General features: G+C 37.8%; 2 protein-coding genes across 2 annotated transcripts; both read left to right on the forward strand.

The window, feature by feature from the left end:
• The first annotated feature begins 464 nt into the window (after positions 1 to 464).
• Positions 465 to 1,412, forward strand: LOC105995082 (olfactory receptor 478-like). The gene has a single exon (XM_013028748.1). It carries the CDS (start codon positions 465 to 467, stop codon positions 1,410 to 1,412), a length of 948 nt encoding a protein of 315 aa, XP_012884202.1.
• Positions 1,413 to 10,938: 9,526 nt separating this feature from the next.
• LOC105995081 (olfactory receptor 478-like) lies at positions 10,939 to 11,883 on the forward strand. Its single transcript, XM_013028747.1, has one exon. The coding sequence runs from the start codon at positions 10,939 to 10,941 to the stop codon at positions 11,881 to 11,883; it is 945 nt and encodes a 314-aa protein (XP_012884201.1).
• The last annotated feature ends 6,990 nt before the right edge of the window (positions 11,884 to 18,873 follow it).

Below are 18,873 nucleotides of genomic sequence, written 5' to 3' on the forward strand. Positions count from 1 at the left end.
TCATTTTTGTAATATGTAGTAAGCTATATGTATAATCATAGTTCAATGGGTATCTACCTCGTAGCTGTGTGCTTACCATTTAGGAAGCAGCAAGTATATAGGAGCTGCTGCCCAAGACTTCATTGAAACAGCTTAATGCCCTCATTTCCTTCAAGTATACCCAGTCCTCATCATGGTTATTATATTCATCTAGATAGTATTTTTATATGGCCTTAATGTTACATATAATTTGAAAAACAGGTAAATATAAAGGAAAAGATACAGTATAGGATGCAAATTTGAGGGTGGTTTTGCTAAAGTCAATTTTAAAATTATGGATCGAACCATCTTTCCATGTAAGTGTGTATTGGTATTTGAATATGCCTAAGATAACATTGTGATGAGCAATGAAATCACTACATTTATACATTTTTTCATGTAATCTGTTCATCCTAGACTGGTCCTGGCAGCAACTCCATTGTCTGATGGAAGCCCTGGTGGATGGGAACCACACCACAGTGACAGAGTTCATTCTACTGGGCTTAACACATGATCCAGTCCTTCGAGTCATCCTCTTCATCATCATCCTGTGCATCTACCTGGTGACTGTATCTGGAAATCTCTGCACAATCCTTCTCATCAGAGTCTCCACTCAGCTCCACCACCCCATGTACTTTTTCCTCAGCAATTTAGCTTTTGCTGACATGGTCTTTTCATCTTCTGTCACACCCAACATGTTGGTTAACTTCCTGGTGGACAAACATATCATCACCTACCATGGATGTGCCATCCAGCTGGGTATAGTTGTTTTCTTTGGGGCAGTTGAGTGCTTCCTTCTGGCTGGCATGGCCTATGATCGCTTTGTGGCTATCTGCAACCCTCTTCTGTATTCAACCAAAATGTCCACACAAGTCTGTGTGCAGTTACTTATAGTAGCTTACACCAGTGGTTTTCTTAATGCTTCCTCTTTTACCATTTCCTTTTGTTCTTTACTCTTCTGTGGACCCAATAGAGTCAATCATTTCTTCTGTGATTTTGCTCCTTTAGTTGAGCTCTCCTGTTCTGTAGACAGTGTCTTCATACTTGTTTCCACTTGTTCTGCCGGCTCTATAGTTGTGGTCACAGTAATTGTGATAGCCATCTCCTATATCTACATCCTCATCACCATCCTGAAGATGCGCTCCACTGAGGGCCGCCACAAGGCTTTCTCCACCTGCACCTCCCACCTCACTGCAGTCACTCTGTTCTATGGGACCATTACATTCATCTATGTGATGCCCAAATCCAGCTACTCCACTGATCAGAATAAGGTGATATCTGTGTTCTACATGGTGGTGATCCCTATGTTGAACCCCCTCATCTATAGCCTCAGGAATAATGATATTAAAGAGGCTCTGAAAAGAGAGCTTGGTAAGAAAATAATTTCTTACTGATAGTTTGTCAGTTTGTAGGACAATATCCTCTAGAGAGACTGAGGATGTAGTTCTGTGGTAGGGCACTTGCCTAGCCTTCATAAAGCCCTGGGTTTGATCACCAACATTAAAAATGTATTTATCTACATAAATATATAGAGAAAGCTGTTTAGATGTATAAATAGACTTACCATAAATACATTAAAAGGGTAAATCTGGTGGGTCAAGCCTATAATCCAAACTATTTGAGAGGTCAAGATTGGAGGATCACAGATCAATGCCAGCCCAGGTAAAGAACTCTTCAAAACTTCATGTCATCCAATGGTGTTGTGTGGCACTGTGAACCTGGTATCTAAGCTACAAGGGAAGCATAGCAGTGTGGCAAAATATCTCACACTGCAGTCCTCAAAGATACTGGAATGCACAAAGTAGGAGGGTCACAGTCCAAGCCAGCCTGGGCATCAAGAGAGACATTAGCTTGAGAATAACATGCAAAGAAGGGTTTGAGACATGCTTTAAATGGTAGAGAATCTATCAAATGTGAAGTCCTGACTTTAATCCCAAGTATTGCCAAAAAAGAGATACAATAAATAAACAATATGTGATAAGAACATAATATGTGATATAATAGATAATATCATAATAATAGGAAGCTGACTGTGGTTGAAATATTTCTTTTGATTTATTCTTGCTCATTAAGAACCTTTTTAGGGAGGAGAATTTTCAGGTAAAATGGCAAATAAAAGGCTCAGCCTGGCGCTGGTGGCTCATTTCTATAATCCTAGCTACTCAGGAGGCTGAGATCTGAGGATCCTGGTTCAAAGCCAGCATGGGCAGGAAAGTCCATGAGACTCTTATCACCAATAAACCACTCATAAAACTGAAGTGTCACTGTGACTCAAATGGTAGAGTACTGGCCTTGAGCTGAAGAGCTGAGAGACAGTGCCCAGGCCCAGAGTTCAAGTCTCAGCCTCAAGACCAACAACAACAACAAAAAGGCTTATAATGACTTGTCTGTAATTTAAAGATTTTTCTAAAGACTATCTTCCCATGGCATTATGCCACATAACCACTTTTCTTTTTCATATTTCTTTTTTGTATATATTTTTATTGTAAAGATACTGTACAGAAAGATTACAGTTACATGAGTGAGGTAATGAATACATTTCCTGTCGAGCATCGTTGCCTCCTCCTTTGTTTATTTTATTGTGAAAGTACCATACAGAGGGGCTACAATTACATGGGCAAGATAACGAGTACATTTCTTATCAAGCATTGTTGCCTCCTCCTTTGTTTCATATTTCTTAACTAATAAACTATCCCATTACTTTTACTAGAATTGACTAAATTCTTCTCATGCTGCACAACACCAAGACCATGGTTGATTAGTAACATCAAGATGCTCTGCCATGTAGTACCTCAACCCATTTCCCTTTACCTGGGTTCCCTTCACATCTGCTTATGATACACTACAACCTAAAAATTGTTTCCCATCTTTAAGAAGCTCTTCTGAAGCTGGAGACCTAACTAAGGAAATCATTGTTCTCTTTCAGAACCCTGCATATTTTCTATGAAATACTCCTTGCACAGGTGGCTACATATTCCATGCATGATGCTAGATGCTTCATGTTGACATGAATGACACTATAGCTTCCTCTTCCCATTGTCTCTAATTTTCACGGTGTTCCTTGAATGCAGTAAGCATAAATATCTATTGCACATGAGTGAATGGAAATGTTAGTGTGAATAAGTGAATACATGGAGTTTTAAGTCTTGTTTGAAACTCAGATTCTGATACTTGAAGTGTAGCACAAGGTGTAGAGCATCTATCTAGCACTTGTGAGGCCCTGAAAAAAAAAACTAATACCACCAAAAGAGAAAGAGAAAAAGACAAAGAAGAGATGGAAGGAGGAGAGAGGACAGGAGAGGAGAGGGAAGGAAAAGAAAGGGAGGAAGACAGGAGAGAGTAGGTGAGAGAAGAGTAGGAGAGGGGAAAAGAGAAAGGAAAGGAGAGGGAGGAGGAAGGAAAAGGAGAAAACAAAAGAGAAAGAGAAAAGAACATTAGTTACTAGTATCCCAGCCTAGTTTACTACAGATATGTAAAGTATCTTACTGAATATTTACTACCTTATGTATTTGAATGTTCCAAGAGTTAGATCTAGAGACCTAATGTTAATAATAATAGCAGTAGACTAGTAAGGAGATTAGCCACAGCAGCAGATAAATCAAGATTGTTGACTTCGTTCCAGGTATTCTTTTGGGTAATTTGTAGGTGTTAACCCAAGTAATCCACATCACAATCCTATTACATTTTATTCCATGCTTACTTTACAGAAGATTCAAATGATACATCTAAAGACTAAGAAAAAGTTCAAGCACACAAATGTGCTCCTAACAATTGAATCTCTGAAGGTAAGCACACTTGTGGCAAGCTGGAGGGACAAGCGGCTTGAGAATTTTGACCCCTAGGTAACACACATATATACATATATACATGCATGTATGTTGTTATTGTAAAGATGATGTACAGAGAGGTTTCACTTATATAAGTCAAGTAATGAGTACATTTCTTTTTGAACAGTGTCACCCCTTCCCTCTCTCTTTCCCAGTTCCCCCCCCATCCCCTGTATAGTTCATTTCAACATAATGTCTAGTGAGTATAAGAATGATATTGTATCACTCATAAGAAAATGGAATACTTGGGAAAAAATATATTATGTAAAGTAAGCCAGGCCCAGAGAAATATAGGTTGCATTGTTTCCCTCATTTGTGGTAGCTAGAATGTGTCTATACATCTACAAGTAAAACATGATGGATGGTAAAAGACAAAAAATATACTTGGACATGATAAATTAGGACTCTAGACATTCAACAGTGAGACCAAAGGAGGATATTCTTAGGAGAGGATCACAAAGGCTCAATGACTATGTGCATATGGTCATATAAAATGATGCTTATCAAAATGAACTCAAAGAAGTGGAAAGAAGAGATTTTTTTCTTTGTTACTGTTTTTGTTTTCTTTACCTTTTGTCTTGTTTGGGAGTTTATCTGTTTGGGGGAGGGTAAGTGGGGCACAGAAAGGGTGGGACAAAGGGTGAACTCCTAAAGTCTTTATCTCTGACATATTCCTTTCTGCTGCAGGTATTGGTAGGGTGTCTACCTTTGAAACTGCCAAACTCATGTGCAGTTCCCTCATTTTCTGAAATAAAATAAATAAGCATCCATATAAATGTGTCTAAATGGTTACAGGCCTAAATTCTGGTTCCATTGAAGAAAAAGTAGTTTAATATCTCTCTGAACCTACCTCTTAATATTAAAAGGAAAACATGAATCTCCTGATGGAAAAGAAGTATAAGACCTTAAAAGGTAGGAAGGCAAGTTCTCACAAATTTCAAGACTTGAGGAAAAGCAAAGGAGAGGGTCTCATGAATTTCCTTTTTTTGGGGGGGGGGGCTGAACTCTGGGCCTGGACGCTGTCCTTCAGCTCTTCAGCTCAAGACTAGCCCTCTACCACTTGAGCCATAGTACCACTTCCAGCTTTTTTTATTCCGCTTATGTGGTGCTGAGGAATCGAACCCAGGGCCTCATGCATGCAAGGCAAGCACTCTACCACTGAGCCACCTTACCCACCCGTGAATTTCCTTATTGCTTCCATGTCTTCTGAAAGAGCAACAGGGAGCTTCCTTCCCAGCACCATCAGAGTGATACATAAATAAAAGTGTTACACTCCCTAACCAGAAAATTGAAAAAAGGTGGTCTTGAAGGAGCTGAAAATACTTAAAAAGTGACTACAACACACACACACACACACACACACACACACACACACACACACACGATAATACCAACACACTTACCGAAATTTCAATGGAGCCAGCTGAAGGAATGAACTCCACCCCTCACCCCTCCTGCCTATTCCCAGCCTGAGCAGTGTCAGCAGTTCTGCCTGGGAGATGAGCTTCAATGTCATCGATGAAATGAGATGAATTGAGAGGAGAGGGAAGGAGAGAAGATATGCGAGGAGAGGAGGAGAAGAGTTATGAGATGGAACTACTTGACATTACTCTACCCCCTCCACTGGGAGTGCAGCTGTGTGGGAAGCTGGATCTCTGCCGCTGTCCCTTCCTGCTACAGGAGGAAGCCCTCCATTCCTTCTTCCCTAACCTCGAAGAAGCCCAAGGCAAGGAGGTTGCCAGCCTGATGCACCTCCACTGGAAGGGGGCATAATGAGAGGTGGGGCTGAGCTTCCACTGGCCCATCTGGAAGAAGAGAACATGAGTCACACCTCGCTGAGGGCAAACCACTATAAGTAGGCCCAGCAGGAAGCTGACTTCAAATATTTGTCTGGCCATTGCAGCCATGGAAGGCCACCTGCAAGAATGTGAATGTGGTCCAGCCTTCAATCACTAATTTCTTTTGATAGTAATGAAGCCATTGGAAAAGATCAGCAAAGAAATAGAATACCCTCCCCCCTGTTCCAAAAAACCCCAACCATATAAGTAGAAAAACTTTAAAAGTAAAAATACTCTCATCCGAATTAAATAAACAGCCTTGATGAGTGGGCTCAATCGTAGAGGGCAGTCCTAGGAGTCAGAGCTGCAGAGAGGAGGCTCAGAAGATTTGACTGAAGAGAAACAGAATTGATCTGATCTAAACAAAAAGTAAATAGATGAGATTGAGCATGTCCAGGGTGGTATGGCTGTGGACTATTGTCACTATATTCAGTTTTGGTACCCTGGTATTGTATATACGTATATCTGAATTAGGGAAGGGAAGGGGAACAACAGAATAGTGAGACAAAGGACAAGGGGGAGCCAATGCAACAGCAATATTCACAAGACAATATATTGGAAATGATCTGTACAACTTGCGGAGAGGGAATGGGAGGTGGGAAAGTAGGAGAAAAATGAGGGAAGGGGTAATAAGTTTGGCAAGAAATGTACTAATTGCCATCCTTATATAACTGTAACCTTTCTGTACATCATCTTGACAATAAAAAGGGGGGAATAAATAGACTGGAAAAGAAAAAGAATAGAGCCGTTCCTACCTGTGGGGGAATAAAAACCTGTAGGTGTTCTATAAAGAGAGATTGGAGGGGAAATGAACAGGATTGAAAGAGATAATGGTAGCCAGGCACCTATGGCTTATGCCTATAATCCTAGCTTCTCAGGAGGCTGAGATCTGAGGAATGTGAATTGAAATCAGCCCAGGCAGGAAAGTCCATGAGACTCTTTATCTCCAATAAACTACTCAGAAAAAGCCAGAAGTGGTGCTGCTGCTCAAATGGTAGAGTGCTAGCCTTGAGTACAAAAAGACTCAGAGACATCACCCAGTCCCTGAGTTCAAGTCCCAGGACTGGCTAAATAAATAAATGGCAAAAATAAACATCCCAACTCTGGTGTAAGAGATACAGTTGCAGAGTCCAGTGGCTATACAAATCCCTTTTTAAAACAAAAAGCTGGGAGGCTAGCTCAGGATTATAATTCTAGATACTCAGGAGTCTGAGATCCAGAGATTTTCAGTTCAGAGACATCCTAGGAAGGAAAGTCCTTAAGACTCCATCTCCAAAATAACTATTAATAAAGCAGAGCTGAAAGGTTTATTCTACTGGTAGAGTGCCAGCCAAGCAATCATAAAGCCTTGAGCTCGAACCCAAGTACCATTACCCCACAAAAAAAGCAAATATATCCATATTAAACTTTTGAAAATTAAAGACAAATATAACAAAAAAAAGAAAAATCTTCAAATTAACCCTAGGAAAGAACTTCAATTTAAGAGGGAAAGCCATTCTGACTCACAATATGTTTCTCATTTGAGAAACTTTCAAAGATAATATGTTTAAGGTATACAATGTGATGTCTTGATATATATGTTCACAGCGATATAATCGAGGAAATTATAATATTTATCTCATTTTTAGTAATAGAAGCATTTAAAATCCACCTAGCAAATTCCCAATATATGGATTATTAACTATAGCCTTTATGTTGTACACGGGAAAACTAGCATTCATTTTGCTTCCTGCAACATCTTATTCTTTGACTTACATTTCTACTCTTCTCCTGGTCACCAGGCGATAGCCAGGACTATGCTGTTTCTATGTATTTGACTTTTTTAAATCCCACAGAGAAGTGAGATCGTGCAATACCTTTCTTTCTAGGTTATTTCAAATAATATTTCAAATGTCCTTTCATTCTTTCCTGATGGTTACAGATGGCGGGAAACTTTCTTTGTGAGGTGAATAATCTTCCCTTATATATGTAGGTCATAATTTCTTTTTTATTATCTTTAGGTAGTCGTACAAAGGAGTTGTCATTTAACAAAGCAGTTTATGTATACAATGCATCTTATCCAGTATCACCCCTTTTGGCATTCTCATCCACTCCTCCTGACCCACCCCTTCCTTGCTTTTCTTCTTTTTTTAAATTTTAATTTTATTGTCAAGGTGATATGCATAGGGGTTACAGTTACATAAGTAAGGTAGTGAGTACATTTCTTGTTGAACTTGTTGCCCCTTCCTTCATTTTTCTTCCACTTTTCCTCACCCCTGCCAAGTTGTACAGATCCTTTCCAACATATGGTCTTGTGGGTATCACTGTTGCGTTGGTTCCCCCTTTGCCCTTTGTCTTGCCTTTTTTCGTTTGTTTGTTTGTTGTTGTTGTTGTTTCTTTTTTGTCAGTCGTGAAGCTTGAATTCAGGGCCTGGGTGCTATCCAAGGACACTTCTTTGCTCAAAGCTAGTGCTCTATCACTTTGATCCACAACTCCACTTCTGGCTTTTAGGTGGTTAATTGGAGATAAGAGTCACAAGACCTTTCTTGCCCTGAACTGGCTTCCAACCATAACCTTCAGATCTCTCTCAGCCTCCTGAGTAGCTAGGGTTAGAAGCATGAACCACCAGCTCCAGGATTTCCTTACTTTTCTTAATTGTGAGGTATATACATTAAATTCTTGACTGCATTCTTTCCACTCCTCCTCATCCTTTGTCTACCACTCTCCCTTTGGCCCCACCCCATCTTTTATGATAGACAAGTTATTTCCAAATCTTGGCTGCCCTGAATAATGTTGAAATGAATGTGGGAACGAAAACATTCCATAAAGTACTCAGTTCATTCCTCTGGGCAGATAACCACAGGAAAGATGGTTGGGTCAAATGGTTCTCTATGGTACATAAGGCATGTTATACATACAAATAAAAACACTTCTCATTAAACACATATGGAAACACTAGAGAGTAGCTTATTTATTATATCTTAACTTTGTACAATTTCTTATTCTTAAATACTAAACTCAGGACTAATATTTATATATTTTATGTATAATTTCTTTTATGTATATACGTACATATGAATTCTTAGTTGAATTATTAGTTTATTTGTATGTGAATCGCATAACTCAATAGCTAGTATATACATAATGATGTGCGATGATGCTTTTGAATTCACACCTGAATCTCTAGCATCTTCAGAGATTTATCCCCAAAGGAGAAGAAACTTTTTTAAACCCAACATGTATCTATATAACTGTAACTATGACTTAGATATGTTATTGAAATAGGAATGGGTTCTCATTTCAAGAGGTAAGACTCTGGCTTTTGCTAATGGATCAGATGCATGAGTTTTCATTCATCATTTGAGACAACTTCCCTCTAACAACTATCAGTTATGCTCACTTGTTATGGGGCAGAAACAGGGTAGGTGAAATCAAGCCAGTGGGCAATGAATGATTTTTTTTCAGACTTGTTGTTTCTACCATCAGTTTACATAGGTAGCTGTCATTCCAATGTAGAGTTACTGGACTTCTTGGATTACCTACCCAGAAGAAAGAAATTCATATGGTCTTTCAACCAACTCAGGCCAGTTTGGCATTCTGCCAAAATCTTACCTGGAAGCTGATTTGAGCATTTGATAATATTTAAATGTTTTAAAAGTTAGAAGTGTAAAGAGGTAAGTAAGGCAGATAAGTATTATATTTATTTATACCATTGTTAGTTGTACAAAGGGGTTTCAAATGAACATGTCAATTTGTGAGTATAATACACCCTAATGAATGTTACCCTTTTTATCATTCTTCCTGGTCTCATCCGTCCTCTCAAGTTGCCTGGTTCCATTCTCACATGTGTACATTGAAGATTATGACTGCATCTACTCACCCTTTCTCTCTCCTTCTATCTGTCCTCTCTCCTCTGTACAATATGTATTGGGTTTTGGTACTCCCTTTGTTAAACTGCGAGCTGCTCAAAGGAGTTACACCATTGGAATCCGCCCCTATGTGTACCATACTTTAGTCAGCTTGTTTGTGAATATCTGCGTATGGACTTGTAAATGTTTGACTATATGCTTATAATTTAGATCTAACTTGCACCATAAGAAAAAAAATGTGCCCTCTGCCTCTCTGAGTCTGACTTACTTTGTTTAACATAATTTTTCCAAGCCCCAGTTGAATATTTTAGTTGAAAGACAAGTCCTAGAAAAACCATGGTAGAGGTACTCAGAAAATTTGTAGCTCAGAGCAACCTGACCTTCCATTCAGTGATCCTTACGTTTTCAGCATGGACTTTGCACAGCTGTGTAAAATGTTAAAAATAGCTTTATTGAAAATAGCCACAAAATTCCACTTCAAAGTCCTGTTACAGTATATAGTGATTTAACTTATTTGCATGAATGGATCTTTAGTTTTTATCTAAATGCCAAATGTTTTATTCAAAGTAATTACATTGATATTTGAAGCCACTTGGTAAAGCAAAATTTTATGTTACAAATTTATACCCTAATTAAAAATTCCTCTTTGTTTATAGGACTCATAACAATTTTATTTGAACGTATATAAAAGTTCGTACTTAAATGACCAACACTATGAAGTACATATAACTTTAGTGACTCTTTTACACATTAGCTGCAAGATGATGAAAAGACTAATTTTCTTATTGCTGAGTACATACTTTAACTTCATTATTATGTAGTCACTAAGAGAATGGGCAGTCAGACTTCCAAGGATTTGCATTTCTAATTTATCACTAGCCATATAGTTTTGCATAATGTATATATTTTTCAGAGCTCATTTAGTCATCCATATGATGAATAATGAAAATAACTAATATCATTTTATTTACATAACAAATTACATATATATTTGTTTATTCATATAATTCTTAATAACATGCTATTCATTTAAGAAGCTTGGAACATCTTTGCAAAACCTTTATATAGTCTTTTGATACTAGTATATGGAGTGTTAATTTTGATTATTTTCATATGTCTTGTATATTATTGTTTGACATTGAAATAGCAGTGGGTGCATTTTCAGAAAATGTGGTATACAAAGAAAATGTGTTATGAATTAATATGAAGCATATTTTCTGGTGTTTCTGCTAAAATCAATTTCAAAATTACAGACAGACTATAATCAAATAATTGCATATGATATTTGAACAGTTTTATTTATGATGATATTCCTAAAATGTTCATGAAAATGAACCCATCACAATTATAAATTTTTCATGTAATCTATTCATCACAGATTTGTACTGGCAGCAGCTCCGTTGTCTGATGGATTCCCTGGTGGACGGGAACCACACCACAGTGACAGAGTTCATTCTACTGGGCTTAACACATGATCCAGTCCTTCGAGTCATCCTCTTCATCATCATCCTGGGCATCTACCTGGTGACTGTATCTGGAAATCTCTGCACAATCCTTCTCATCAGAGTCTCCACTCAGCTCCACCACCCCATGTACTTTTTCCTCAGCCATTTAGCTTTTGCAGACTTAGGTTTCTCATCCTCTGTCACACCCAACATGCTGATTAACTTCCTGGTGGAAAGAAATACAATCTCCTACCTTGGCTGTGGCATTCAGCTTGGGTCAGTTGTTTTCTTTGGATCATCTGAATGCTTCCTTCTGGCTGCCATGGCCTATGATCGCTTCATGGCCATCTGCAACCCTCTGCTGTACTCAACCAAAATGTCCACACGAGTCTGTGTGCGGTTACTCATGGTATCCTATGCAGGTGGTTTTCTCAATAGTTGCTCTTTCACTAGTTGCTTCTATTCTTTACTCTTCTGTGGACCAAATAAAGTCAATCATTTTTTCTGTGATTTTGCTCCTTTAGTCCAGCTCTCCTGTACGGATGTCAGTGTTCCTGAAGTCATTCCTTCATGGTCATCTGGCTTTGTCATTGTCTCCACAGTGATGATCATAGCCATCTCCTACGTCTATATCCTCATCACCATTCTGAAGATGCGCTCCACAGAGGGCCGCCAGAAAGCCTTTTCCACCTGCACCTCCCACCTCACTGCAGTCACTCTGTACTATGGGACCATTACATTCATCTACGTGATGCCCAAATCCAGCTTCTCCACTGACCAAAACAAGGTGATATCTGTGCTGTACACTGTAGTGATCCCCATGCTGAACCCCCTCATCTACAGCCTCAGGAATAAGGAGATGAAGGGAGCACTGAAGAGACAGATTGGCAGGAAAATATGTTCTTAGTGATATCTCTTATTTTGTTGGACTTAGAATAGTAGTAATAATCCATAGATAATTAAAGGAATCTGAGTGTCTGCGATTGAACTATATCTACTAGTAAATAATTAGCAGTGTGGAGGCTTTAATACATAAAGCCAGTAGGTTTTCAGATGTGGAATAATGAATCCCAAGTTTATAGTGAGAAAAATTTACACATTTAAAGTATTTTATAATTAAACATATATATCATGAAAGCAATCTGTTTAAAGTTTGTCTTTAATTATATTCATATTGTTTTAAAACTGTGTGCAATAAATTAAGATTGTTGAACATACAGATGTTTCAGACTGGAGCACAGCCTGAAATGAGCCTTGTGGTTGCAGTTATAACTCGATAATAGTCCGGGAGAAAATAACAAGGTAGAACATACAGTAAGATCAATGGCAATGTTTTCCTTACAGTAGAGTTGTCTACTGGCTGTTAATTTGGTGGACTTATAAAATTCTAGTTAGTGTTCCTGCCTTGTGACTCCAACATTGGATATAAGTACGGGCCTCACAAATAAAAAGAATGAGTTGTCCCTGACTAATTACTGATCATCTTTTTTTTTTAGTTTCTTTGGTGTTAGGAAGGAAACCTATGCTGGCTCATGTTAAGCCAGCTAACTTTGCCTCTGAGCCACATCTCCCATTTTTCCCTTAGTGTCTTAACTTATCTCTAGTCTACCATATTGACTACTGTATTGAATTATCTTTTCCTGTTCATCCACTCCCAGATTGTTCTTCTCCCAGAAAGGTACCATCATTCAATCAGTTTATTGATTAGAAACATGACAGTGATTAATATCTTTCCCTCTGTATTCATTTCATCAAAAAATCTGTACATTTTAATCCAACTTTTTATCTACTATCTCTGTCCATTTTCACTGTCCGTGTTTATATTTCAAGATGACTGCCCTTTCAGATTCAGTGCACAACAAGTTGTACTCTTGAAATGATTAATTTTATGTTAGCTTCACAAAGTCTGTGGTGTCTAATAGTTTTTCTAATACCACTCCACTAGTGCCCCTGATGGTATTTTTATGGCATAAGAATTAAATTAGTAGGCAATGACTAAATCACATTATTCTTCATACTATAGATGGACCTTCTCCAATAATCTAGAAACCTTAAAAGACTGGGGTCCTTTAAGGAGGAAGAACTTCTGCCTCCAGACTGGCTTTGGACTCTAGAACGAACAATTCTTGACAATATTTTTGTGTTTATGTGCCAGTGCTAGGGCTTGAACTCAGGGTCTGGGTACTCCTCCTGAGCTTTTTTGCTACAGGCTAATGCTGTACCACTTCAGTCACATCTCTGCTTCCAAAGCTTTGTAACGATTAAGTGGAGATACAAGTTTCATGGACTTTCCTTCCCTGGCTGACTTCGAATCATGATCCTCAGATCTCAGTCTCCTGAGTAGCTAAGATTACAGGTGCAAGCCACTGGCACCCAGCTTTGCCTTTATTTTCAATTTGCTCACCTGCCTGTGAATTTTGAACCGATAGCCCAACAATTACATAATATAGTTCCTTGAAAGAACCCCATCTTTTTCTCTCTCTCTGTACATATGTATATATATATATATTTATTTATTTATGTGCATTTATTCATATGTATGTGTATATGTATAAAGACAGATGTGTGTGAATGTATAGGTGTGTGTGTGTGTGCGTGTGTGTGTGTGTATGTGCATGTGTTACTTGATGAAGCACAACACCCAAGTATATAGAGATTATGAAAGGTGCAGAGAAGATGACCTTCATATGGACTTCGGGACTTGGGTCTTTTGTATTTCCTTTGGTTTCCAGCTGAAAGGACCAAGCAGAGCAGCTAGCGCATTTGCAGACATAGAAAACAAGAATTGCTTCCTAGCCAGAAAATGATCATTTTAACAGTACAGAAAAACCTTGGGAAATGCTTACTATACCTCACATAAACACTAATAAAAATATAGCAGCAACCTACTCTGCCACATTTCAATGGAGCTAATTGGGAGGGGGGCTTAATCTGAACATCACTACACCCTCCTTCCTATTCCATGGCTGGCTAGTGTCGAGAATTCTGCCTGGAGACAAACTTCCATTGTTTCTTGTGCTTTTTCTACACTCTGGTGTCTTTCTTCATCTGGAAAAGTGAGCTTTCTGAGTAATAAGCTTTCTGAATGCTTCTATGATATGAAGATGTCTTCATTTTTCTCTCCTGTTTGAATCATGCATTTTCTGGATGTAGAATTCCATGTGCACTATTACTCCCCACCCCAGGGCTGAAAAGAATCACTTCCTTATCTTTCTGCTTCTAGGGAAACCATATTTTTATCAGGTGTCAGTGTTCTGATCCTCTGTGGACAATTATTATTTATGTATGTTTATTAGAATCACCACAGTCTTTGTTTTAAAACTTAATTACAGAATTTTGGAAGTAGTACTTTTTTGCCTATCTATTTAAAGACCTTTGTCTCTCTTAGCACTGAAATCTTTCTTCAATTATTTCATTGGTTATTGCCTCTTCAGTTATTGCTTCTTTACCTACATTCCGCTGTTTTCTCTCTCTTGGGACTCTCAATAGACACTTGACTTTCTTCATATTTATGATTCCCCTGTCTTTCCTCTGATTGACCTTTTGCACTACATCATAGTCTTTTTTCCCAGCTTTGTTCCCAACTTACCGAAAACCCCTGTGTTCATTTTGATACCAAATCCATTCATTGAAGATTTGCTTTTTGTTTTTATTTCAACTATAACATTTTTTTTCTTTTTTGTCGGTTGTGGGGCTTGAACTCTGGGCCTGGGCGCTGACCTTGCGCTCTTCAGCTCACGGCGAGCGCTCTACCACTTGAGCCACAGCGCCACTTCTACAACTATAACATTTTTTATGTTAAAGTATCTGACCTTGACTTTATTCACACAATACTTTCTCATATCCTTCTGAGAACATTAATTTTCCTCATTCTAAAGGCTTTTATTCTTGTGTTATAGACAGTATTTCTCTGGTTGTCAGATCATCTGATGACATTTGGCAGCTCTCATTCATGTAGTGCTTTGTCCTCGGTAGTTAGCTGTTTCTTGTTGCTTGCTTAACTATGTACTTATGATGATCAGTCAGTCTTTGTGTGAGCGCCATCAATGTCTACCTCTGCCACCTCCAGTTCCGCAGAAAGGACAAGATGTACTTTCAAATTGACAGTCCAGGAGCTGGTTTTCTGGGCCTGTCTGTTCCTATTTATTTAACTATACCCCTGTTATTGCTTCATTGTGCACAAAGATGAGAAAATGCTAGGTCCAAAATGTATAAAAATGGGAATGCTAACAAATTTCTGTTGATAAATATGGAAGGAATTATAGTATCATCATTTTGTTAAAAATTACTCAAGTAAAGCATATAAACAATGAAGATCAAGGCCTGTTAAAAATCATTAAGTGAGAAAACACAAGGGATTTTATGCTAAGGTTAATAACATCTGATCTTGCTTAATTTAAAATCATACAGAGGACAAGCAAACCTTATATGCCTAATGGTCAAATTGAACAGGAACTTTGCACCCTGTTCTCAAATTTCTTAATGAAAATCTAACCACAATCTGATCAAACTTCCATCTCCATCTACCTATTAATACAGAGTCACACAGGAGTACAAGAATACATCAAAGCCACAGCTCTGTAATTAGAACAATAGTAAATATAAACATTTCCAGAGGACTGAATGATTCCTACAACAACAACAAAATAGAAAAGAAAAACCTGCCCAAATAAATAGTAGAAGGCCAATTGTAAAGAAAGTTGTAGGGTAATGAGAAAAAAATCTTTTAGTGTCTGATGCTAAAAAATGATTTTAAAAATTAATAATATTACTGTGGTTATGTTTTTGTGAGTTTTCAACTTTAAGAGATATATTCTGAGTCTTTTCTAAATGACATAATTTGTGGTTCAAGATTTGTTATTTATGACTGGGGAGTAGTGAGCGAAAGCTTTGGAAACGAACTAAGATGGGCTAACTGAGTAACTGTTAGAGCCAAGTGATGTGCATGTGGAGGTTCATAGTACTATTCTTTCTAAGTTTATATTTTATATGGCATTTTAGTTGGCCCATCATTTTTCAAAATATTGAATATCCTCTATTCTTTCTATAATTGCCTTTTGTCATTCCTATACATGTATGCCGGCTTTTCTCTGTCTATCCTGCATATCTCAGAACTTCTTTCACTGTACAAGCTGTCTCCCATTGACATGCTGTGTGATTTCTGTGACTCCAACCTCTACGTCTTCAGCAATCTCATCAGTTACACGTATTCTACTGTATAACCTGTTATTTTTAGAGAACACATTTTTATTTATAGAATATCTCTTTTTTCCCTTTAAAGCCTCTGTGATCTATTATTTCAAGCTTTTTTCTTAAAATGTCTATGGAATCATGCTGTTATTTGGAATCCTTGATGATATGCATCTGCTTTATGATAGATGTCCTTGTGCTTTCTTCTGCCACCAGCTTCCTGAATCACTGGTTCCAGATAAATCTTGATAATAATTTTCTCAACTTGGAGATTTTCAGATAATAGAACAGTATACTTGTATATACAGTATATATCCTATAATCTTCGGTACAAAATTCCAAAGAGAGATTTTACCTTCCTTCCTCCCTGAAAAAAGTTTCTGCAGTCTCATGTAAAAACATATTCCTTCTTCCAAGTGCCTACAACACCCAATTTATTGCCCCTGAGATTCTGGAAGGCTTAGATAGGTGACCAATTGGAAACTTAATAACTTGGAACCTAACACATGCTTACAAAAGAATGTTTTTCTTCTTTTTCTTTTTTTATTTGAATTTTTGTGTGTATGAAAATACCATACAGAAGGGTTACAATTACATGAGCAAGGTAATGAGTACATTTCTTATCAAGCATTGTTGCCTCCTCCTTTGTTTCCCCTTCCCATCATTTCCCATCTCCCTGTTCAGCCCCTCTCCCCCCTCTCCTCCCCCCCCCCACACCAAAGTTGTAAAGCTCATTTTTCAACATAACATCTTGTATATCTCATTGTTGCAATGGATCCAGAGACCACAGTCTACCATCTCAAGAGATAAGAATACCAAACTCTTCTCATCTTATGACCTGGTAGTCATTTTACAAAGAAGTTACTATTCAACAAATCAGTTTATGAACCTAATTCATCTCGATCAATTTCATCCCTTTTTTTATTCTTCCAATTCCCTCCCAATTCTTCCCCCCCACACACAATTTTCTTAAATTTTATAGGATTCTTTTTTTAATTTTTATTTATTTTTTATTGTGAAAATACTGTACAGAGGGGTTACAATTACATGGGCAAGATAATGAGTACATTTCTTATTAAGCATTGTAGCCTCCTCCTTTGTTTCCCCTTCCCATCCCTTCCCAGCCTCCCTCCACCCAATCCTCCCTACACACACACACACACCAAAGTTGTAAAGTTCGTTTTTGATATGACAACTTGTACTTCTCATTGTTGCAACGGGTCCACCTGTATCCTTATTTAAATGACTTGTTTTTCCCTTTCCCCTCCACAAATTATACCAACATCAAATACAGTGAAAGCAGGGGTTATAGTGTGGGGGAGGGACATACAAAGCAACAAAGAAATAATCTTATAAATGCGTTAGAAACAAATGCATGAAAGAAAAAAACATTTGAATACATATCATTTTATAGGATTCTTGATGCCCTTCTTCATGTTGTGCTTGAAGATATTGATGCCTACTGACAACCACATTAAGATGTGTGTTGAATATGTTCAAACACAAGCATGAAGCAAAGGTTTTCTCTTGGGAGTTATGGGATGAGCAAGATTTCCTCATATTTCTATGAGATAATTAATACATAGAATCAGCCCAGATGCCCCTCAGTGTAAGGATGAATCAAGAAAATGTGGTATATATACACAATGGAATTCTACTCATTCATCAGAAAGAATGATATTGTAGAATTAGCAAGGAAATGGAAAGACTTGGACAAAATTATATCAAGTGAAGTAAACCAGACCCAAAGAAACATAGATTGCATGTTACCCCTCATGTGTGGTAGCTAGAATGTGCCTATAAATCTATAAACACACTGGATGGCAAAAATAAATACACTGGTATATGAAATCTCTAGGCATTCACAACAGTGGGACCAAAGAAGGATATTCTTAGGAGAGGAACACAAAGGTGCAATACTTATGTCTATCTGATCATATACAATAATATTTATTGAACTGAACTCCAGGAAATGGAAAAAATATCTCACTGTGACAAGAGAAGATGCTTCATTTTTTATTTAGAATTTATGATACTAGATCAACAGCAGATCAAAAGCTTTCAATGAGCTTCAAAGTATACTTCAGGCTAATTAACCTAGGCACATCCCAGAACTATGCTCTCTCTTCTAGCACTCATGGTATTAGGAATACTCAAAATTTACACAGGTTATAGTGAATTTTGGAGCCAGTAAAGCTACTAGTTGTTTTGCAGACTGATTCAAATAAGATGATAAGAAGTTCAAGAAGATTTTCTGTCTAAGAAAGATATTTTGTTAATGGCTTAGATATTGATAAATTACATATTTCTTGAAGTTCACATCACCCTCAAATTAACAACCTCAAATGTTTGGCATCTGTACTAACATGTTTAAGGGGGAAAGCTTCAGTTGAGATTGTTTTTCCTGCTTTCTGTAAGTGTTCTCAAAACATGCAGTACTTGCACATGCACACACATATATATGTGTGTATGCATGCGTGCCACTTCTGGAGCTTGAACTCAGCATCTGGGTACTGTCACTGACCTTTTTACACCCAAGACTAGTGCTCTACCACTTCATTCAAACACAGCTCTAATTCTGGCTTTTTGGTGGTTAATTGGAGATAAGAGTCTCATAGACTTTCCTGTGGAGGCTGACTTTAAACAGTGATCCTCAGATCTCAGCCTCCTGTGTAACTACAGTAAAAGGTGTGAGACACTGGACCCC

This window comes from Dipodomys ordii, unplaced genomic scaffold (assembly GCF_000151885.1).
Source record: "Dipodomys ordii isolate 6190 unplaced genomic scaffold, Dord_2.0 Scaffold113, whole genome shotgun sequence".
NCBI lineage: Eukaryota > Metazoa > Chordata > Mammalia > Rodentia > Heteromyidae > Dipodomys > Dipodomys ordii.